Source organism: Theropithecus gelada, chromosome 15 (assembly GCF_003255815.1).
Source record: "Theropithecus gelada isolate Dixy chromosome 15, Tgel_1.0, whole genome shotgun sequence".
Classification (NCBI taxonomy): Eukaryota; Metazoa; Chordata; class Mammalia; order Primates; family Cercopithecidae; genus Theropithecus; species Theropithecus gelada.
Window position 1 is genome coordinate 26,611,363 of NC_037683.1, and position 23,559 is coordinate 26,634,921.

A 23,559-nucleotide genomic window follows, 5' to 3' on the forward strand; every position below is an offset into this window, starting at 1 on the left:
CACCATTAGCACCTAATAAATGTTCAGTAAGACAGTGCTGATGAATGAGTTAATTTTGCAAATGGATCAGCAGCCACCCCCGCCCCATGAAATTCCTCAGCCAATGAGTATCTTAGCCTGTGGTCAGCCTTCCGCTGTCCATCACCTATAAGGAAAGAGGACTCCCAGACAGTGGATTGACCTTGGCTTTTTCTGACAAGCAAAAACAATGGCACAAAGCCTTTGCCACATGACCAGCAAAAGCTTCCACAGTCTCCCTGGGCCGGCCACCCTTCCTAACCTCCTCACAGTCCAGTGAAAAAATCTTCATTGTCTCCAACTCCAAAATCAGAACAATGTGATTCTGAAAGGCAACTGCAATCTCCTTCTTGCTACAGTGGCTTTTAATTAGACAACAAAAAGCCCTGGAGATCATACTGCTCCCTTGCAATGGTGTGTTCCAGAAAATTACTGCCGTTGGATTAAAGTAAAGAAAGGTTATTCAAGTGACTTGTTAGGCACATTCCAACAGTGTTAGGATAGCACCAGGGCTGTTGTTGCTGTTTTTGTTTTTGTTTTGTCATTTACAGAGCAAGGAACAAATGCGTGTCCTTCTGGAAGGTTTTTGATGACACAAACTAGTTCTTATAGAATAGTTAGGATAAGAGAACCTGAGAAGTCATGCCTGGAATTGGGACATAAAGATTTTCACCAATTGGACGGGAGGAGGAAGTATCTAACATTAGCTGGGAATATACATACTACTATGGGCTGAATTATGTCCTCCCTTACCGCATATTCATACGTGGAAGTCCTAACCCTGAGGACCTCAGAATATAACTATATTTGGAGACAAGGCCTTTAAAGAGGTAGTTATGATGTTTTAGGGTGATCCTTAATCCAATATGACTTATAAGAAGAGAAAATTTGGACACAGACATGGGCACATAAACAGGCAAAAGACCATGTGAAGACACAGGGAGAAGGCTGTCTACATGCCAAGGAGAGAGGGCTCAGAAGAAACCAACCCTGTTGACACCTTGATCTTGTACTTCAAGCCTCTAGATTTGTGAGAAAATAAATGTCTGTTAAGTCACCCAGTCTGTGTTATTTTGTTACGGCAGCCTAATATGGTTTGGATCTGTGTCCCCACCCAAATCTCATGTTCAATTGTAATCCCCAATGTTGGAGGTGGGGCCTGGTGGGAGGTGATTGGATCATCCGGGTAGATCCTTCACAGATGGTTTAGTACCATCCCTTTGGTGCTGTTCTGGTGATAGAGTTCTCATGAGATCTGGGTGTTTAAAAGTGTGTAGCACTGGCCAGGCGTGGTGGCTTATGCCTGTAATCCCAGCACTTTGGGAGACCAGAGGCCGGTAGATTGCCTGAGCTCAGAAGTTCGCGACCAGCCTGGGCAACATGGTGAAACCCTGTCTCTACTAAAATATAAAAAAAATTAGCCGGGCATGATGGCATGCTCCTACAGTCCCAGCTACTCCAGAGACTGAGGCAGGAGAATTGCTTGAACCCAGGAGAAGGAGGTTGCAGTGAGTCAAGATCGCGCCACTGCACTCCAGCCTGGGGTACAGAGCGAGACTCCATCTCAAAAATAAAAATAAAAATAAAAAGTGTGTAGCACCTTCCCCCTCTCTCTCCCTCCTGCTTCAGCCATGTAAGATGTGCCTGCTGTCCCTTTGCCTTCCACCATGATTGTAAATTTCCCGAGGCCTCCCCAGAAGCAGAAGCCAGTATGCTTCTTGTACAGCCTGCAAAACCAAGAGCCAATTAAATCTCTTTTCTTTATAAATCACCCAGTCTCAGACATTTCTTTATAGCAGTGCAAGAATGGACTAATACACAGCCCTAGCAAACTAACACACACACTCTATGCCAAATGAGTGCTTGGCATATATAACTGCATTTCCTCTTCATTGCATCCTCTGTTACCTTCATTGAATGGCTGAGGAAACTGAGGCAGAGGGGTCAGTCATTCAAGGTCTTTCAAGCCGGCAAGTGGCAGAACCGGGATTTGAACCCCCGGCAGTCTGACTCTGATGCCTGCCACATCTGCCAAACTGCCTCACACTGCAGTGGGGAGAAAAGGCAGTCATTGGCCTATATGGATTTTGACAGCCTCTTCCCACATAAACAGTCTGTGATTTGGTACGCTGTGGTGGCTCAGACATATTTTTAGCAAGCTCTGATGTCTATCATACTCTTGAAGAAGTGCTACTGTCACTGTGGATCTTTATGGAGTACAAGTGCATCTATAAATCTTTCAGAGCTGTTAGAGAAGGTGCCTGATACTCCTCCAGGAAAAATCAGAACCTGCACCTGCCAACTGATGGTTCTCCGTTGCTCTTAGAATAAGGTCAACATTGCTTAGCCCAGCATTCCATGTCTGTCATACTCCACTTCCTCTCCAGCCAAATCTCTGGCCATGTACTTGCTACATTCAGTTATGCCAGACTTCCTTCATTTCCTGAACATACTGCATTCTTTCTTGCTTCCGTGTCATTATTCACGCTGTTCCTCTGCCTAGAGTATCCTTCCCATTTTGCCCACCTGGTGACCCTTTACTCACTCAGGTGTCCCCCTTCAAGTGTTCCCTCTTTCAGAAAGTCTTTTTGACCTCATCTGGAAGAATCTGTTGCTTCTTCCTCTGGGCACTTGTTATACTTGGACATTTCCTGTGTGATAGACACACCATAAGGGGACCCCCCCAATCTCCCAGTGAGTCACAGCCATGTATATTCTCCTCCACTTCCGTGTAGGCAGGCAGGCTTCTAACCCATAGAATACGGTAAATGTGATGGGATGGCCCTCCCTTGCTTAGGTTACTTTATGTGGCAAAGACGATGGGATGTTGTTCCCATGATTACAGTATGTTGCATAAGGCATTATCTTAGCAGCCTAGAGACAGAGACCCCTTGTGGCTTTCAAGAAGTCAATTAACATTTATGGACCACATTGCTAAAAATTGTGAGTAACTTCTCAGAATAGAGAGTGGCTTCCAGCCAACAGCCAGGAAAAAGGTGGGCCCTCAGTCACACTGTCAGAGAGATGGACTCTGCCATTGACTGCATGAGCTTGGAAGTGGAACCTCTCCAAGTGAAGATTTCAAATGAGAACAGAGCCCTGCCAACACCTTGATTGCAGCCCTGTAAGATCCTGAGCAGAGGAACAGAGGAACCGACTAACCCATGCCCTGACTCCTAACTAATGGAAACAGTGATGTAATAAATGCATATTGTTTAGGCAATCAAGTGAGTAACAATTTGTTACACAGCAATCAGTTACTAATATACTATATTACAGCACACAGCCAGTATTCTTTATATGTTACTACCAATTGAATGAGAGCCATGAGAACGATGACTAGAGTTCAGCTCTTTCAGCCCACACACAGTACCTGGCACATAGTAGGCACTTGATAAACTGTTTATTGAATGAAAAAGATGAATAGATTTTTAAGGTTCCACCTGGCTTTGAAAAAAAAGAGTATAATTTTAGGATGTTGAAACATCATTTACTGTGACCTTCATAAAAGGTCAATGAGAATATCATATTTCCAAAGAATAAAGAAGAATGCAGACAGAAAGCATTCTTCTGTAACAGTTATAGGTTCTTTGACACAATTTGCCAAGTAGTTGGGCACGCCGGGCCCTGTAAATGTAATAACAATGTCTGTCAAGTGTCTTTGAAGATGGTCAAAGTCAAAAGCAAAACTCACAAAACTGGCTGAAAGGCAGCTAGGACCATTAGCTGCTATTTGAAACCCAGAGACAAAGAGACATTAAGAGCCACAAACCAGTCAAAGGAAGAGTCATCAGTCAGCTTTGGAGCCAGGGACAGAAGTCTCAATTTGTATCAGCCCAGAACTCCCAGAAAACGTTTCATACCCCCCTACCCCTGTCTTCCTCTTCCTCCTTTCCCCTACCTCCTCCTCTGTTATAGAAACAAAAACATAATCCTTAGAGCAAGAGAGGCCTGCAGACCACCACCTCCAATCCCCTCATTGTACAAATGGGAAGACTGAGGTTGGAGAGAATGAGCTTGACCAACACTATACGGAGGGTCTGAGCCCTGGTTCAGTGATTCTCCTGCCTCAGCCTCCGGAGTAGCTGGGATTACAGGCACATGCCACTATACCTGGCTAATTTTTGTATTTTTAGTAGAGATGGGGTTTCTCCATGTTGGTCAGGCTGGTCTTGAACTCCCGATCTCAGGTGATCCGCCCGCCTTGGCCTCCCAAAGTGCTGGGATTACAGGCGTGAGCCACCACACCTGGCCAATTACATTTTCACACTGCCCTGAAGACTAAAGTTAAAAACAAAACAAAGCAAAAACCTTCCTTAAGGATCAGTGAGAAAATGAGGCAATTCCATGGAAAGTGAGACATCTCACTATTTAAAAAATGTTTGATGGGAGCTATATAGATAGGGAAAGCAAAGGAGCGATTTGCTCAAAGTATCGTACTTCTTATAACCAGCCCAGAGCTGCCTGTTGTTCCATGTTTCCACCGTTTCCATGTTTCCATTGCGCAGTTCCCAGCCACTGTGCAATGTACTTTACATGTGTTCTCTTCATTACCCTTCCAGCCACCCCCTTTAAGCTCTTTTCTTGGGGGGGAGATGGAGTAGTCTCACTCTGTCACCAGGCTGGAGTGCAGTGGCGTGATCTCGGCCACTGCAACCTCCGACTCCCTGGTTCAAGTGATTCTCTTGCCTTAGCCTGTTGAGTAGCTGGGATTACAGGCACATACCACTATACCTGGCTAATTTTTGCATTTTTAGTAGAGATGGGGTTTCTCTATGTTGGTCAGGCTGGTCTTGAACTCCCGATCTCAGGTGATCTACCCATCTTGGCCTCCCAAAGTGCTGGGATTACAGGCATGAGCCACCACACCTGGCCAAGCTCTTTTATTTTTTAATAGATGAAAAAACTGAGGCTCAGGGAGATGATGTGATTCCTCCAAGGTTAATAAGCAGGGATTATTTAACCAAGTCCCTCTGCAGTACTGACCATGGTGCTCTGATGCTGAAATGGGTTGGAGGCTGAGGCTCAGAAAAGAGGATGCCAGCTGGGAAGCCTTGCCTGGGACCCTCACCTCACACCTCACAACGATTGCATCCAGCCACCCATCACCACATTTGACACACACAATGAGACAGCTCCTGACTGTCAGCTCCAGGAGGGCAGGGACCATGGCAGTCTTGCTCCTGCTGAATCCCCAGAGTGTAGTCTGGCAGAGCAGAGGGACCTAAGTGCCATCTGAATAAATGAATGAAGTGAATGCATGAATGGATGCCCCAGCGAACCATGCTGATGTGTACATGGCAAGGATGATTTTGCTAGGGGCTTCTCTAATCAGAACAGAGCTGGTGTTGGAGTGAGTGTCCCAGTGTAACCAATACCTAATCCCCTGATTTAAGATGCTCTTAACAGACTTCGTAGCAATCGGATTACAGCACAGCATGCCTGATAAGGTCGCTTCCACTACTCTGCCTCTTTCCAGCCCACAAAATTTCCAGCTCCCTGCAATTTATTTTAGCTATCATAATAGTCTGCTATTTTCCCCAAAGCTGTATAAGAGAAATTGGCACCAATTCCACCTGTCTTACTATAAGATGCAGTGACAGCACAGACTTTGGAGAAACAAACTCATAGCTTGGACACTCAGTTTCCTCATCTGTACAGTGGAGGTAATAATAGTATTCTTTTCACAGGATTCTGGGGATTAAGAGAAGCAATGTCTATAAAGTGCTTAGCCCTCAGGAATCACTTAACACATTTTCCTTGAGGAAAAAGCCTGGGACAGGCACCACTGGCTACTGGCAGGGCTATGGGCAAGACAGCAACCTTCTCTGGCCCCTGAGTGTCCCGTACATAATGCAAGAGTGGGAGAGGGAGGAGTCTAAGGAACCATTCAGCAAATAGTTACTTAGGATGTACTGTGTGCTCATCCTTGGGCTGAACACTGGACACAGAGAGATAAAGGAGCCGTGGCCTCGCCCTTGAGGTGCTCCTGTGTGGTAAGAGCTTTGAGAAGTGTGTCAAGCAATGTAGGAGCACCTGGTATGTGCAAGGCATATTGAAAAACACTTTCCATATAAGAGCACAATCAATTTTTGCAATAACACTGATGACAGCACCACTGTCCTTGTTTTAGAGGTAAGGGAACTCAGGTACAAAAAAGCCCTCCGTGATTTGCCCAAGGTCACAAAGGTTGTGAATAACAGAGATGGGATTTGAACCTGGAGACCAGCTCTGTGCTCTAACTCCCTTTCTTGCACAAACATAATACAATTCTCCATAATGATGAGACAGACTCAGGAGATTACACTTAGGCTAAGATAAATACCAGTATCTCTCCTCTTTTCCTGATATTTTTGTGCTTTCTCTTTTTCTCGCCTCTCTTTTATCTCCCTGCACTTCCATCAATATTGTCTGCATTATCTACTACTCGTAGAGGCAACTGCTTCTCTTTTCGTTGCTGATATCATTCCCACTGACATTGCAGGGAAGAGGAAGGTTGTGGTCCTGGAGCGTAAGTGATAACTCCAGTTGCTAACATCCTTTCTCCAGGGATCCCAGAGCTGGGAAAGGTTCCTCATGACAGCCAGCATTAGATAACCTTGAGCCTCTTCTTCCTCCTGCAATCAGGCTGAGAACCCTGGGGGGTCCCCAGATCCTCTCCATCTCTCCCAATGACACCTTCTTGACTAAACCCCTGTTCATTCCTTCCACCACAAAATGTCACCTTATGAAACAGGAATCGTTTGCATGTGGCTTGTTTTTAACCTTTGATATTCCCAACCAAATTTTCTAGAGAAAAAGTGACCCTCGTATCATTCCCATCCATGGGAAAATGTGGTCTTCATGCCAGCCCCAGCAGAGATACTGAGACAGTTCAGCATTTCTGAGCCAAACATTAGGGGGATCGCACAGCATAGGGGTTCAAAGTAGGAGCTCTGTGGCCAGACTGTTTGGGTTCAAATCCCAATGCTTCCATTCACTACTTTTGTAAACTTGGGTATGGTTACTTCCCTATGTCTCAATGTCCTGTCTGTTTCACCAGGAGCATCATGATGATGGTGGTGACGATGATGGTATCTCCCTTACAGAGTAGTGGGAGGATAGCATGAGTTAAAATACAAGTGTTTAAAACAGTTTGACACTCAATAAACATTAGCTTTATTTTTCTGTGCGTCCCATAGCAAAGGCATCTCAAATTCATCTCCATTGCTTTTAAAGGTACATTCCAGCGGATAAAAGGAAAGACACTTCCAATGACTACGAAATATTTAATAGCAAAAGGCTTTTTAAGATTGCCGTAACAAAGAGGGAAAATAACTAACAACTCAGTGTTACTCTATGAGTTGCAACATGTTTTCATTTGCTGCACAGAACATGAAACATACAGGTTGCAGTTGTCTTCTGGGGAGGCAGGATGTTTGGGAGCCTTATTTTACAGATGAAAGGTGAAGCCACTTGCTGTGGGGTCACACAACTAGTTAAAGGGAAGCTCTGAGACTGGAATAATGGTTTTCTGCCTGGTATCCAGAGTGCAGCTCAACTTCTTGGTTAAAACCAACACATAGGAACTAAACCACAGGCCTGCCGTGGTGACTCACATCTGTAATTCCAGTACTCTGGGAGGCCGAGGCGGATGGATTGCTTAACCCCAGGAGTTCGAGACCAGCTGGGCAACATGGTGAAATCCTGTCTCAATGAAAAATGCAAAAAATTAGCCAGGCATGGCAGTGCCAGCTAACCAGGAGGCTGAGGTGGGAGGATCCTGTGCCTGGTGGTGGAGGCTGCAGTGAACCATGATCATGCCCTGCACTCCAGCCTGGGTGACAGAATGAGACCGTCTAGAAAAAAAAAAAAAAAAAAAAAAAAAAAGCCCAAACGTAATTTACTCTTCTTCCTTCTGTCTTTTCTTTTTTTTTTTTTTTTTTTTTTTTTTGAGACGGAGTCTCACTGTGCCTCCCAGGCTGGAGTGCAGTGGCGCGAGCTCGGCTCACTGCAAGCTCCGCCCCCCGGGTTCACGCCATTCTCCCGCCTCAGCCTCCCGAGTAGCTGGGACTACAGGCGCCCGCTACCGCGCCCGGCTAGGTTTTTGTATTTTTAGTAGAGACGGGGTTTCACCATGTTAGCCAGGATAGTCTCGATCTCCTGACCTTGTGATCCACCCGCCTCGGCCTCCCAAAGTGCTGGGATTACAGGCTTGAGCCACCGCGCCCGGCCCCTTCTGTCTTTTCAACTGCTCCAGTGTGTTCAAGTTTTCAGGAACATTCCTAAGGGAAGGGCATTCACTGGCCAGAGCTGGGGAGCATTAAGGAACAATTAAAAGTGGCTTTGGTGAAGAAAGCAAACGGAAGGCTGCTGCATGCCTGGGAGAATAATATTTTCCCTCTGAAGAGGGCAGTATGCAACCAAGGCCAAGTTGTGTACTCAGGTTTTTCTCCCAGGTCTTGCAGTGCAGCCCTCAGAAGCCGAAGCATTTCAAGGAGCTCATTTCTGAATGACAAACATCTTCGTACATGAAATAGGATTCTGGAGGTTTGAGCACAGTCATACACTTCCTCTTGCCTGAGGGGACACAGTGCAAACTGATTCGAAGGTGGTTATGCAAGATGGATGGAAGAAGCTCCAACGATTTCTTTTTCTATCATCTGCCCTGCCAAATCATCCTCTATGAAATTAAACAATAGCACAGCATCTCCGATGGTCTCTGACGTTTGCAGAAAAAGTGTTTCTTTTTCTACTACGACTGCATGCAGCCTGGTTTCTGCTGCCTAAAGCAAAACACCTCCTCGAAAACATCCTTTGCACAGAAATAAAATGTTGGGACTGGGGAGCTTAGCTCCTGGGATGCATTTATCAAGCCAATCACAGTAATTGTAATTAAAACACAAACTAAGTGAAAGCTGAGCATGAGATACATTAGCAGGAAACCTGAACTGCATACAATTAAGCCTTGCTTGGTGACATTTTGAGGTAAGTCATTGATACATTTCTGGGGTGGAGAAGATTGATTTTTTTTTCTTAAACATCTTGGTCTAGTTGCATGAAAGGCTTCAACATCAGTTACAAAGGAGGAATGAGGATACACACTATTAACTACTAAACTTACAGCTGTAAGACAGATGTCCAAAGGTCGCCAAATTGGCTATTTAAAAAAAATCTTCCTCAGACATGCTGTTAAATATGTTTATTGGGCATTAATTTAACCTAGGTCTACTTTAGGGAAGTAAAGAATTGAAAATCTTCAGGGAAAATACAGCTTCCATTCCTAGCCTCAATGCATTGTCATTGGTGTTGAAAACCTTTCCACTCTTCCCCACTGTCTAGAGGAGAAAGTGCGTTCTCCTTACAGGTTCTTCATTCAGGTGTCGCTTCTGCAGTAAAGTCCTTACCATATTCTCCTCTCCTAAACCTGGCTCCCTCGGCCATCACAACACTTATCACACTGGTTTTTAACTCTATTTATTTTATCTTTCTCCCCTGGGTCTCCAGCACCTAGCACATGACCCAGCACAGAGCAGATGATTCAAAAACGTGGAATGAAGAGCAACCAAATAAATAAATAAATAAACGAATGAATAAATGAATGATCTATCCTTCTGGGTCCACCACAAACCAAATCCTCCAGGTAATCCTCCATCTTGCCCTACACTGGATAGAAGTCAGCTGGCTCTGCAATGGAAATCCTGGAAGAGATTTAGGAAAAATACATAGGAGAGTAGCTTAGGAGAGGCAGCTCAGGTTGGAAGGGATGTGTGTGAGGTAGGGGTGTGTGTGTGTGTGTGTGTGTGTGTGTGTAGCACTATGAAGCTCCCCCTTAGAATAAAAGCACAGGGCTTTTACTTAGATCTTATTTGGGGGATTGGGTGGGTGATGATAGACTCCAGGGCACACCTGAGTGTATCTTCCCATTTTGCCTAGGGATGGGAGAGCATAGAAGAGTTTTTCTTCAAGCCACTTCAAATATGTATATTTTTAATTTCTATTTTGAGATTGTAGATCCAAATGCAGTTGTAAGAAATAATACACAGACATCCCATGGACCCTTCACCCAGTTTCCCCCCATGCTGACACGATGGCAACCAGGACATTGACATTGATACAATCCACCCACCTTACTCAGATTTCACCAGTTTTATATGCGCTCATTAGTATGTGTGTGTGCGAGCGTGGGGTGTACACTTTATATAATATTTCTGAAAGTGGCTTTTCCCTCGCAATGGAGACTGGGAAGGGGTCCAGTCTGATCCATCCCTGCCACGGAGTTGGCTCCGGCAGACAGCAGTCTCTGCTTGTATTCGTCTCTCGCACACAGTAGGTGGCTAACGACCGTCCACGTAAACCCTTGAACTTGTCATGTCAGGGCGCGTTCAGGAGGGGAGCGCCACACACTGTAAGGAAGAAAACTGAGACTGAAGTGCCCAGTATTTTGGAAGCAAAAATCAAACAAACAAAAAACTTGACGATTTCACCCCCGAATTGTGAATTAGCTAGCTGGCTAATTGCTCCGAAGCGATCCTGGGGCCGGCACTCGCTGCGAACGCCGAAAAGCGCTATTTCTGAGCCCCGCTCCCGGCTCTGCAGGTGGGGTAGGGGACGCGGGAGCTCCTTCCATCCCTACCCCCGCGTTCAACCCTTTCTTCCCTGGGGCTGGACTGTTTCACCCCGTCTCCAGGCAACGGCCAGGCGCACCGGGCGGGACGTCATTTCCTGAGGAGCCCGGGGGGAGGGGGCGGGCAGGAGGAGGGGCGAGGGGGCGGGGCCCGGGCCGGGCTGGCAACGCGACGGCGTCGGAACTCGCTGGAAGACTCGGCCCGGGCGGCTCAACAGTTCGCAAAGTCCAGGCTCGCGGCCGCGCGGCGCAGGGGCGCGGAGGCTCCCCGGGCGGCTGCATCCCGGGGCTGCCCCGGGCATGCCCCGCACCCCTTGCCGGACGCCCGCGCGGCTTCACCGACTGCGACTCCCCGGACTGCTCTGGGACTAGAGCGCCCTCCGTCCCAACTTCTGACTTTGGGGTCCCCCAGCCCTAGAGGAACGGGCGGCCCCGCTGGGGGAGCCCCGGGCATGGTGTGACGGGGCGCCTCCGGTCTCCAGCCACCCGTCGTCTCCGTGCCCTCCAGAATGTAGCTGCTCACTCCGCGCCCCCCGGACTCCAGCCGCAGTCTCCGCCACCTCTGGGCTCCAGCAGCCAACTCTTGTGTCTTTCAGGAACTCGCCGACGTCTCCGTGTCCCCTGGATTCCAGGTTCGCGACCCCCGCCGTCTTCGCGCCTCCGGGACTCTAGCAGCGGTCTCCGCGACTTCCTGGGTTCCACCCACTGTACCTGTGCTCCCCAAACCCAGGCTCCAGCCGTCGTCTCCGCGCTCCCAGAGATCCAGCTGCCGCGCCAGTACCCGCGAGGACAGCGGCACCCCCCACACCCCGCGCGCCCAGAGCCCGGCCGGGCTTTGGCGTGGAGATGAACGCGCCGCTGGACGGCCTGTCGGTGAGCTCGTCCTCCACCGGCTCGCTGGGGTCGGCGGCCGGGGCGGGCGGCGGCGGGGGCTCGGGGCTGCGACTGCTCTCTGCCAACGTGCGCCAGCTGCACCAGGCGCTGACCGCGCTGCTGAGCGAGGCGGAGCGGGAGCAGTTCACGCATTGCCTGAACGCTTACCACGCGCGCCGCAACGTCTTCGACCTGGTGCGCACCCTGCGCGTGCTGCTGGACAGCCCGGTCAAGCGGCGCCTGCTGCCCATGCTTCGTCTGGTCATCCCGCGCTCCGACCAGCTGCTCTTCGACCAATACACGGCCGAGGGCCTCTACCTGCCCGCCACCACCCCCTACAGGCAGCCCGCTTGGGGCGGCCCCGACGGCGCGGGGCCCGGGGAGGTGCGCCTGGTGAGTTTGCGGCGTGCCAAGGCCCACGAGGGCTTGGGCTTCAGCATCCGTGGGGGCTCGGAGCACGGCGTGGGCATCTACGTGTCTCTGGTGGAACCAGGCTCTCTAGCTGAGAAGGAAGGACTGCGGGTCGGGGACCAGATTCTGCGCGTCAACGACAAATCCCTGGCCCGGGTGACCCATGCGGAGGCCGTCAAGGTAGTGCTGTGGTTTGGAGAGGAGTCTGGGGCAGAGTATGGACAGAGTGGCACAGCTTTTTCAGTAACCCCGTGCTGTGTGTCCTTAGGCGAATCACTTGGCCTTTCTGGGTCTTTTTTTTTTTTTTTTTTTTTAACTTTAAAACAGGAATGTATAGCTTACAGAGCAAATAGCTGTCAGGCATTGGGAACGTAGTTTTGCACAAACAGACATGACCCTTGCCTTCGTGAGGCTTAAAGGCTGGTGTAGGCGATAGTATCAAATACTTGAGCAAATGTATGGTTACGAAGTGTGAAAAGGGCTGTGGATTCTTATGAGCAATAAAAGAGATAAAATCTCTGCTTGGCATCATTAGGTGGCCTTTGCTGCTGCCATTCTGTGGGTGTTTTTTTCCCTGAAAGAAAGTTTGTTAGCTCTTAAGTGGCCCGAGGAGGCCGTCTGTGTGATCCACAGTGCCCTGGCTTGACGCCGCTGTTTTTGGAACAGGCTGTGTATCCTGAAGCAAGTCATTTGCCCTCTCAGGACCTCTTATTCTCCACTTGGAAAATTGGGCCACTGGACCACATAAGCGGTCCCTAACCTTTTTGGAAATGAGACTCCTGCCTGAATGTCAAAAATAAATTCCCCAGCCCCTGAGAGTATTTGTCCTCTCTGCCATCTGTTAATTGAGAAATATAACCTCATGACAACAAGCTTCCAGGGATTTAATCATGCTTTTTAAAGGAGTGTGTGTGCTCACTGATCTCACAGCCCAGGGCTACTGAAAACCAGCTGGAGTATGATGGATAGTGTTGGGTCCAGGGTGGATTCATGGATCCTTTGCAGGCATTTTTCCCCCTTTCCCCTTCCCCCCCTCGTTTGTGTACAAGAAGTGAAGAGTTTGGGGGAAAAGGGACAATGACACATGCTCTGCTTCTCCAGAGAAATGCTTCTCAGGGGGTTGAACTGTTCTGTAAAACACGCCCCCCCCCCCCCCCCCCCCCCGGCTCCCCACCAGCACAGGTCTTTTGAACTCCAGCTGAGGGCCTGCTGGCTCCTGGGAAACTCCTAGGCAGCAGAGGCCCATGGCTACTTCCTCCTGAGTGCCGTTCAGTGACCTGTGTCCAGGTGAGTCTTGAGCCATCTCCCTGGCTGTGCACCTGATGTTGGCTTCCCTCATTTGCTTCCCAGCCCATCAACCCCTTTGAAGGAAGCCCTTGAGGCTTTCTGAAACTTCTTTGCAGCTTCTGGAAAAAGGCCGATCGGTTTATACTGTTCCAGGGTGCAGTGGGCAAAGCTCGTTGTGAGTTTCCATGCAACAATTCCTCTTCCCCCTCTATCAATCTTTTCCCTTTGTTTAGCATTCCATGTATTTATAAAGAAGTAGTCCATTAGCCTTGGCCTTAAAAGGTCTGGAGTTCCCAGATGATAAATTTATGCACTAAAGATACTTGATGTAAATGATCATTTATAAATGTGGATTCAATTTTAGTGGCAATTTAAAAAGACTTGGGTAACTTAACGTTCACAGGGTGATAAGGTGATAGGCTTTGGAAAGACTGTCAGTTACCTTGGGCATTCAAAACGCAGAGTGTCCCTTCCATTTGCACCCCAGACTCAGCCATGCCATAAGGGTCAAGCTGCTTGGCTGTGAGTTTCAGTTTACCTGCAGTGCTCCCGGCCTGCCACCCCCGCCCTCCCCCACCACCATTTCATTGATCCCGCTCCAGATCTTCTCTCTGAACCTCCCTCAACAACACCATGGTGCTGTTAAACTGTGACTCAGAGCAGCACCAGCCTTTAGCTCGTTTATTTACTCTTGCTGCTTCCAGAGTAAAACCTAAACTCTCCACGTCATAGTTTTTGAAGCCTGAGAATAAACCCTTGCCAGCAAGGGAGAGGTTGATAGGAGCAGAGCTGTCCTTGAAGTGTGGGAGCCTGTGGTGCAGGAGCCTGTGTGAGCTGAGTGGCTCTGTCTCTTTACTATCATTTTCCCAACAGAAGTGGCTACATTGGCAAAATGAGCTCTTGCCCCAGGGTCACCCCTCTTCTAGCTGTGGCGGGATACATAACCTGCCTGGCATGGACCCCTTTGGACCCTTCAGAAGCAACGGGCAAAGTGATGGTTGCTTTGTGTTACATTAACCCCAGGGGAAAAAGAGGACAGCCTTTTCTTTGGTGGGTGGAATTTAAAACGGAGGAGGCGGAACTTAGTTCCTGAGGCCATGGCACTCCTCCTGTACTTTCAGGGACAGTTTAAAAGAACACCTGGAGAACTGTTGACACATTTCCACAAAATTAAGAGCGAAAAGCCTCTTAACTGAAAGCCAGAAGAGGCCCCAGCTTTTCTACTAGGCACAGACTGCCCTTAACCAGCATTTCTCCATGGAGAGCCGTTCTTTGTAAACTGCAGTGCTGCGAGTCACCATGTCAGGGATTTTATGGTAAAGGTATATTACTGTTAACTGGACTTCACACTTCATTCAAATTTCACCGATTTTTCTACCTATGTCCTTATTTTGTTCTAGGATACCACACTGCATTTAGTAGAAGATGTGTTTTCAGTCTTAACAATCTTTATTTTTTTCCTGCGATGGAAGGTGGTTTGAGGGGGAGCAGATCCTCTGAGCTTCCCAGACAGAGAGATTCAGTGTGTGCGTGTGTAATAAAAATTAAATTAAATTAAATTTTAGGAATCAAGTTACCTAAGAGTTTATGAATAAAGGAGCGTTGCAGCTTTTTAAAGAGTGGGTCAAGCAGTTTTTTCCACTTCTCTTTCTGATAAATCAAGCATCTATTGTTACCTGAAGCAGTTCAGTGAGGATTTGATACTATATTCATTGGGGCTTCCACCCCTCTCTTGAAACCCACTTGAGGAATCAGCAGTGACAGGTCCAGATAAGGCAAGTCATGTACTATTTGCAATTATGTTGAAATGTTTGAGTTTTGAAAAAATATCTTGAATGAACAGGAGCCAAACTAATAATAATAAAAAAGTAGACCTTTCAAAGGTTTTCAGCCAAATGTGCTTGATAAATTGGCCAAAGAGTCCACAGACCAGGGATGCTGCCTTAGGCCCTGCTGCATATTTCCTATGTGACCTTGGGCAAGGCACCGACCCTCTCTGCATTCCAGGGTGGATGGGCCGGGAGCTGTCCAAGATCCCTTCCAGCTCAGACAGTCTGCGATTTGCTTGGTACACAGAAGGCATTTAGAATGTCTAATCTGATGTTTTCTTGTTCTTTTGAAATGGCTTTCATTGAAGGCAGAATAAGGAAAGTTGGCTAAGGATTGGGAGATGAGGATCTTGGCACTCTTGCGTAGCATCCTACTAAATCAGGAAATTGATGGGTTATACACTGTACTGACGAGAGCTGGACTGCTGTCTCTTGACCCATGAACACCAACCCTGGTGCTATTCCGGAGCAAATGAGGAAACAGTAGGATTCTGGCACAAACAGCGCTGCCCTGGGAGCATTCAAAATCAAATTCACTTGCTCACTTGCCTTCTGAATCTCCTGGTTACATGGGTAGCAGAACACAGGGTATCCGGGTACTGCTGAGATATGTACACATATGTGTGTGTTTCATCTCAATAAAAATTGCACAGTAGGTGCCTCCTTATGGCCTCAGCACCCCTATGGGTAAATTCAAGGAGCATACTAGAATTCAAGGAGCATATTAGAATTGAAATATTCCAGAAGTTAGAAACTGTTGCCGGTACTTTCATTTAATTAGAGTGATCGCAGCCTCCCTCCCTTTGCATAGTAACCTGGAAAGAATCTGTCCATATTAATATAAGACATTATATCTGGTCCAGTATGTTCTAAATGACACAATTGTCCTTTTCCCATTGTGCATGGTTAGCTGAAGCCATTACAAATTATTACCACTTCCAACTTTGTGTCTGAAATGTAGCTTCTCCCCCTGGTCTCGTTCCTGCGTCCAGTTTGGAAACCGTGGCACCATAGTGTGCACAGACTTTCCTCCGGCCCTGCTTTCACTCTTGGGTCCTATGAGTCCTGCCAGCAATGACATGTGGAAAAGCTCACTTATTAATAAGCCCATTACTGAGTAGATTTGTGGCTGCTGCATATCCAGAGTGTGATGCAGTACATTGAGAGGGTCCATTTCTTTAATTTAGTCTTGTATATTTAGTTGGCTCAAGCTGAGGCTCAAGGTTTTAGAAAATTATGATGCCTAGATAGGACAAAATCCTCTTTCCTCTGGTTATTTACTCTTTACATCAAAGAAGCATTTTGTAGGGTGGAAGAGAATGCCCTTTAAAAAAAAATCGGTATTTTTATAGAAAATTCTTGCCTCCTGACTTGAATCTGGACATGAAAGAGATGTAGAACCACACCAGCACTAGTGTCTTGTTTTCCTGTCGTTCCCCTCTGCTGACAAACCCAGCATTGTTTATTACTTGCCATCGATTCATCATTTGGATGGAGCTGCAAAGATAAGTGTGATCCTTTAACCCCCCGACCGATTGGATTGTGTGTATGTTGCTGCTTCCCAACTCTGCCTGCCTTCAGCCGCACCCACGGTACACAGCCTGCCTGCACCTGTCAGGGCCTGCAGCCCCTCGCTCATGTGCCTGTCTGCTCAAGCTTGAAGCACATGTACAGTCCTCTCAGAATCATAATCCCCCCTCCATCCTGCAAAGGGCTTTGCACCGAAGCAGGCGTTCATAGGGGATTAGGCTCCAACTGGTGATTTCTAGCAAGGTTGTTTTATGACCTGGAAGGGAAGCCTTTGGTTTACCCTTTTCAGGGACCCCCAGACTAATCCTCAGCCAGGACCCGAGAATCTTGATTAGAAAGAATGACATTAAATGGCCGGAGGTATCTGGAGGCTGAAATACAAATCTCTCAGAACTGACTTCTTCTTTTTTAAACTCCTGAGGAAGAATCTGATATTAACTCTGAACTCACACAGACTTCTAATTGTGCCCCAGGGTAGGGGTGATTTTTAAGATTTTTGTGCTGCTGACATTGGCCTTTTACTTTTAAAGCCTGGCAAGCGGAAAGGGTGCAGAGAATGGGAATCACTCTCTCTCCATTCTTTTTCCGTGCATTCCTGGTGTCAGCTGCAGCAAGCAGCATCATGGGGCCAGTGCACTTGTGCTTATTTATTTTTCAATAGACTATTTATTAAAGCAGTTTTAGGTTCACAGCAAAATTGAGCAGAAGATACAGAAATTTCCCATATAGTGGACACATGCTAGCCGCCCCCATTATCAACAATTGATGAACGTATATTGACACATCATTGTCACCTAGAGTATGTAGTTTGCATTGCACTTGCACTATAACTTTACTTTATTGGAAGCCTGTTGGGAACAGGGGAGACTGACATTAACGAGTACCTACTATGTGCTGGGTGCTTTATCCCTCCTGTTCCCTTTAACCTTCCCCAGGGGAGCAGGCAGGCGAGGAGGGTCATGCTCAAGGAGATGGAACTGGGGAGCTCAAGGTCCCCATTGGGTTTAGGAGCAAGTGGCCTCCCTGCCTGGACCCCAGCCCAAGGGTTTTGTAGTCAGCCTCCTGGAAGACAGTGCCAGCCAGTCCCCTTACTAGAAAGCATGGCAGATGTCACATCTTGTACTTGACATTTGAGGGCCTTTTAAGAACCAACCAGAGACTTCACATACTAAGTTGGTGGTGGGGGGTGGGCAGTGCTGTCTGAGACCTACATATCAAGGGAGAGTGGTGTATTTCAGCCAGTTCCATCGTCGGGTAGAGACGTGCATCCATGCATTCTCTGAGCAGTGCTTACCACACACAGGCCTGTGGCTGATACTTGGACATCAGAGATGAACAGGACATGACCTCTGTCCTTGGGGGATACAGACCCATCCATGGCCACAGGTCACCCAGCATTTAAAGTGCTGTGACATTCTCATGCTTCTGCGTCCCTGTCACCCTCTCTGAAGTAGTACACCCACCTGCCCACTCCTGTATCCTTTTACCTGGCTTTAGTGTCCTGCAGCCCATTTGTCACTACTAAAAGGACATTTCTTTATGTCTGTTTATGGTCTGCCTCCCCCGTTACAAGTTTGCTCCAGGATAACCAAGATTTGATCTGCCTTGCTCATTCACGCCTCCCCAGCTCCCGGCACACAGTAGGTGCTTTAATAAATAAATGAGTATTTGCTGAACGAATGGAATGATCTTGCTCCTAATCCAGCACCAGTGAGTTCAGAATTCCCCAGCTCCTGAGAGTGAGATCTGAAGGAAGTCTGTGTATGCCAGCGTTGTGGGTGCTAGACAAAAACACTGAAAAAAGCCGCAGGCTCTAGTGTGTGCTTTACCCCCAAGCTGGTCGTGTGGCCGTGGGCAGTTCATGTGACATCTCTGAACCTCAGTCTTCGGAGCTGTGAAATGGGCATAACTACCTCCCACCTGCCTCCTTCCCAGGTGGCTGTGGGGATCAAATGACTACTAGGTGTAGCAACATTTGGAACCCTCTGCTATTCGAGTGTAAGGCCTTTAAAAAAAATGTGGTCTGTGCCTGGATACTCAACGACTTTTCTCATCCCCTGAAGCCCAGAGCCACTCTACGAGACCCTTTCAGCTAGTTCATTTGTCACTTTGCTCTTAATTTTCAAACCACATTCCCAGAAGTGGGTTATTTCAGCAGCCTGATTGTGTCTTTGATTCCAAAATAGAATCATTTATGCATTCTGAAGCAATCAATGAACCAATTTTGGGTGAGATATATCTTCTGGCTTTTGGGTTTCTTTCTTTCTTTTTTTTTTTTTTAAAAAGAAAACTGTTCAGGTTTCTAGAAGCCCAGCATTTTGGGTGAAGGCCAAGTTTCCAGTAACCACACGTATGCTTAAAAGCTGCTTTATTCTCTGAGCATGCATAAATGGATTTATTTTTTCTTCCTTTTCAGTCGCAGCACCTTTGCCTCCTTCCCCCTTTGAGAATTTGTATTCCTTTTGCTAAATTGGCTGTGGCTTTGCTTCAGTTAGCAGCCAGTTTCGTCATGATTTTTTTTCTCTCCACCTGAGTTTCCTAATATCAGCATCCTCTCAACTCTGAATGCAAAGCAAATATATCAGCCTTCCATAAACAAGCCCCCAAATGTCCTCTTTCCTGGACTCTAAAGCTGTAGGCTGCAGGGAAGAACAGAGTAAAATGATATTAAAAAGGGTATTGCCAAATACCCGGGTGTTAGAGCCTTAGAAGTGGTAATTTACAATGTTAGCTTGCTTAAGAATTAACAAACTGCCCAGCCAAGCCTTAACCATGCTAAGGTTTGGGAAACACTGTCTTCCTTTAGGATTCCTCCATCCCCAACACTGTTTATCCCCGTAAAGACTTGACCAGAGAGGTGAACTTTCCTGTCCCCATACTTAACTATTTTGCCGCAAGATTCCACTTGTGCACGGTCAACTGATAATACTAGAGAATCTGAGGAAGGGAGGTATGTACCCAAGAGGTTAGAGTTGGGTTTTGGAGATGGACCTGGGTTCATCTGACAGTGTAACTTGGCTGTGACCTTGGGCCGGTCCCTTTGCCTTTCTGTTACTCAGCTATCCTACCACCAAACCTGGCCCATATTCCTCACAAACATGTCATTGTTGCTGTTGAACATCAAAAGTCTGGAAAATATGGCAGGGGAGGTCCTGCTGCAAGCATTGTAATGAAAAATGGTATGGACAGCCTTCGCTTATCTTTGAAAGTCTTCTGTTATGCCTGCTTAGTTTTGTATTTGTTTGGTTGGTTGGTTGGTTGGATTTTTTCAGGTGCCATTGGAAGAAAATACTGGACTCAGGGCCCATGTGATCCACTGTAGCTGTTTGAATTGCAGAGTCATTTACTAAATGTAGTCAATATCCCCACGTAGACAGAGTTTCTTTAAAAATGTAATTGCTCCTATCTGGCTTTTGGCATTGGCATTTTTGCTTTATAGCAGTAATAAAGCCCGGCGGTTGAATAGAATTATGTGTCCCCCCCACCATCCCTTCTGATTATCTGTGAGGCCTTATAACAATGTGGGTGGCATACCAGACAGTTGCATGACCCAGAGTGTGACAGCATTGTCCCTTGGATCAGCTGCATCCATAACTTTGTTTCCCAGCAACCTTCCCTGATGGCCTCCCCAGAGACCCTGATGAGGTGGGAGAGGAGGTGGCTGTTTTTAGAGCCCATTAAAGCAATTAATGCAGGTGAAATTGGTGATTTGATAACATGGGCTTCTGCACTTAAAAAAAAAAAAACCCAGTACTTTATTTAACTACATCTGAAAAGGTGTACTAAGTCTCGTTAAGAGGTTTCTGATTAAGAAAAGAAACGTGGTCCAGCTTTCAGAAATGAACCTCCCATGTGGATAGGAAAACTTTGAAAGTCAAGGGAGGGATTTTCCTTCTGCCATGTCCATCCTCCTGTCCCTAGACGGAGGAGCGGCATCCTTTGTAGTGTTTGGACCCAGTGTACCCTTTTCCTTTTCTTCATCTCTTTCCTTCTGCCTCCCTCCTCTTTCTCTTTAGTGAACCATACATTTCTCCCAAATTTTCCCCGACTCTTGAGCCCCTCTCCTCCTGCAAGTCCTTCCAATCCTGACATTTTTAAGTCTGCTTCGCAGGTCCACATACATGTACAGCTTTTCCTCAAATTCCTCTTTCCCCAGATGTCTGTATTTCTACCCATCGTCTAGCCTTGTCTCTGCACAGGATCTGTGCCTCCTTTTAGTGTATTTATCTATTTTTTAATTGCCTACTCATGGTGCTTTCTCTTGCCCTTAAATCATGGATATTTCCCCTGCTCTTGTTCCCCACTTTCTCCCACTTGAAGATTGCACCAGCCCCAGGGAGGCTGGGCTCTCCAGGCTTTACTTCTCTCCAGCACTTCTTAGACCACACCTCTTTCTTCCCCATCACACCATCGCCACCAGGACTGCCGAACTGCAGTAGCCCTCCTGGCCAGCCTGTCTGTCTCCTGTCTTGCTCATCTGCCCACCGGTCTGATGTCCATCCTGGTGACAGAGTGCACTCTCTAAATATGTATTTCATCAAGCTGTGCCCTGCCTACAACCCTGCTCTTGAGCTGGGAGCCTGCAGGGCAGACGCCAAACTCCTCAACCTCATGTTTGGGCTGCCCGTGCTCTGATCTTTACCTGCAGACAGTCCTGTTCCCCAAGTTGTGTCCACTTGTGGCCAAGTAAGCAACATACCCTCCTCTGAAGTAAGGCTTTGATTCTCTCCAACTATTGACACCCACTGATCCTGTTAGCTGCAGCCTCAGTACATCCTCTCCAGAGGACCTGCCTGCTCACCTCTACCACTGTCCCTATCCCCAGGAGCCTGCTCTTCCCTCCTGAACCCCCCCAGTGTCATGGCCTTTCTCACCTCTGTCCTGACACAGATAATGCATTTCTTGGTGTTTTCTTTGTTGCTTATTGTATGATAATAACCTTGGATAGAGGGCTTAGAATGAGCCAGACACTGTTTTCAGTGTATGTGTATAAACTCACTTAAGCCTCATAATCACCCTGTGAAGTTCAAGGTAGGTATCATTCTCATCACTTTGTTTTCCAAAATCGCCAAGCGTTTGTCACTTGCCGGCCATCCCAAAGGTGGAAAGTGGCAGAGCTAGGATTTACACCTAGGTGTTGTTGACTTGAGGGATTGCGTCTTTGCCGCAACAGCAGAGAGAAGGAATGCCCCACAGTGCTCCAGCCTGAGCTCCGAAGCCCTGGGTTTCCAAGCCTGGCTCTACCACTTTCTAGCTGTGGGGCCTTGAACCAGCTGCCTAACCTCTCTGATTCTCAGATTCCTCTTCAATGACATTGTGATGGGAATAATAGTAAAATAGCAGACAAGTTACTTACCTTCTCTGTTCAGGTTTCCTCATCTCTAAAATGGGGATACTGATGGTTATGCAGATAATGTATTAAAGCACTGGGTGCATCCGTTGGTCTGAACATTTGATGATCATTTACCCTGTTCAAACTCCTGTGTTGGGATCTGTTTTCCTACCAGATGCTGCTCTTCCTGGCAATGTAGAAGGTACAAAACAGATAACACACACAAGATGCTTACAGTACTTAGTGCACTAAAAAATATCACCACCGTTGGGAATCTTCTGTGACATCACAAGCTCTGTGTGGGTTTCACATAAATCCCCCACTGACACTTCACCATACCCCCGGGAGAGGACTCTGAGAATTGGAAGAGGAGGTAACCCGTCACGGGCACACGGTCAGGGGTGGCGGGACTAGGATTTGAATCCAGGTATTCCAGCCTCTAAAGTGCATGCTCATTGCCAGGGCTCTCGGCTGGCTGCTAACAGAGAAGCAAGGCATACAGCCCAGCATGGTGCTAGCAAGAGCAGGAGTTCAGTAAATATGCGTTTCCTCCCTGAGTTTTTTCCTTGTGGAAATGGCTTTGTAGCTATTTGATGAGAAAACCTAGGTTGCGGCCGCTCTGTTCTCTCCTGGGCACACCATATGCATTTTATTGACTAGATTTCAGGGACAGAGGTGGCATTGGGCACTTTTTCCTTTTTTTTTTTTTTTTTCTTTTTCTTCTCTCTTATCTCTCTTACCATGCCTTGACTTTTGTCATGTTTTTATTTTGTACGTTGTGTGTGGAAATTCCCTGATAGATAACTGTGACTTCAGTTCAACCCCCATTAGAATAAACTGGTGACTTGTGAAATTATCTCATTGAATGGCGGAGTCTCTGAATTCGTCCACACTGCCAGATCAGCACACTTCAAGGATGAGAGCAGGGTCTCTCCTGGGCCTCATGTCAAAGGCTGGTGGTCGTCAACTCTGCTGTCACAGACTGGACAAGTTAAAGGGGCATTTTGTTTGGTCATAGGAAATGTGGAATAGAGGAATTTGTCTAGGCTCTTAAAATGTGTTTCTTCCCCACTTCTCCCTTTTTTTTTTTTTGAGACGGAGTCTCGCTCTGCCGCCCAGGCTGGAATACAGTGGTGCAATCTTGGCTCACTGCAAGCTCCGCCTCTCGGGTTGACGCCATTCTCCTGCCTCAGCCTCCCGAGTAGCTGGCACTACAGGTGCCCACCACCTCGCCCGGCTAGTTTTTTTTTTTTTTTTGTATTTTTAGTAGAGACGGTGTTTCACCGTGTTAGCCAGGATGGTCTCGATCTCCTGACCTCGTGATCCGCCCGTCTCGGCCTCCCAAAGTGCTGGGATTACAGGCGTGAGCCACCATGCCCGGCCTTTTTTTTTTTTTTTTTTTTTTAAGAGATAGGGTCTTATTCTTTTGGCCAGGCTGGAGTACAGTGGTGCGACAATAGCTCACTGCAGCTTTGGACTGGGCTCAAGTGATCTGCTTGCCTCAGCCTTCCAAGTAACTGGGATTACAGGTGTACACCACCACACCTGGCTAATTGTGTTTATTTTTGGTAGAGATGAGGTCTCACTAAGTTGCCCAGGCTGGTCGCAAACTCCTGGGCTCAAGTGATTCTCCTACCTCAGCCTCTCAAAACACTGGGATTATAGGCGTGAGC

At 47.3% G+C, this 23,559-nt stretch overlaps 1 protein-coding gene across 3 annotated transcripts in view; it reads left to right on the forward strand.

Moving 5' to 3' along the window:
* Positions 1 to 10,834: 10,834 nt before the first annotated feature.
* Positions 10,835 to 23,559, forward strand: part of WHRN (whirlin) — a 103,260-nt gene continuing 90,535 nt past the window's right edge. For 2 of the 3 annotated variants that reach the window (XM_025360430.1, XM_025360431.1), the window contains exon 1: positions 10,835 to 12,088. In XM_025360430.1, coding sequence (XP_025216215.1) covers positions 11,471 to 12,088 — 618 coding nt within the window. In that variant the 5' untranslated portion in view covers positions 10,835 to 11,470. Of the gene's footprint in view, positions 12,089 to 13,087; positions 13,196 to 23,559 lie in introns of those variants that run through there. The other variant, XM_025360432.1, reaches the window with a different exon arrangement.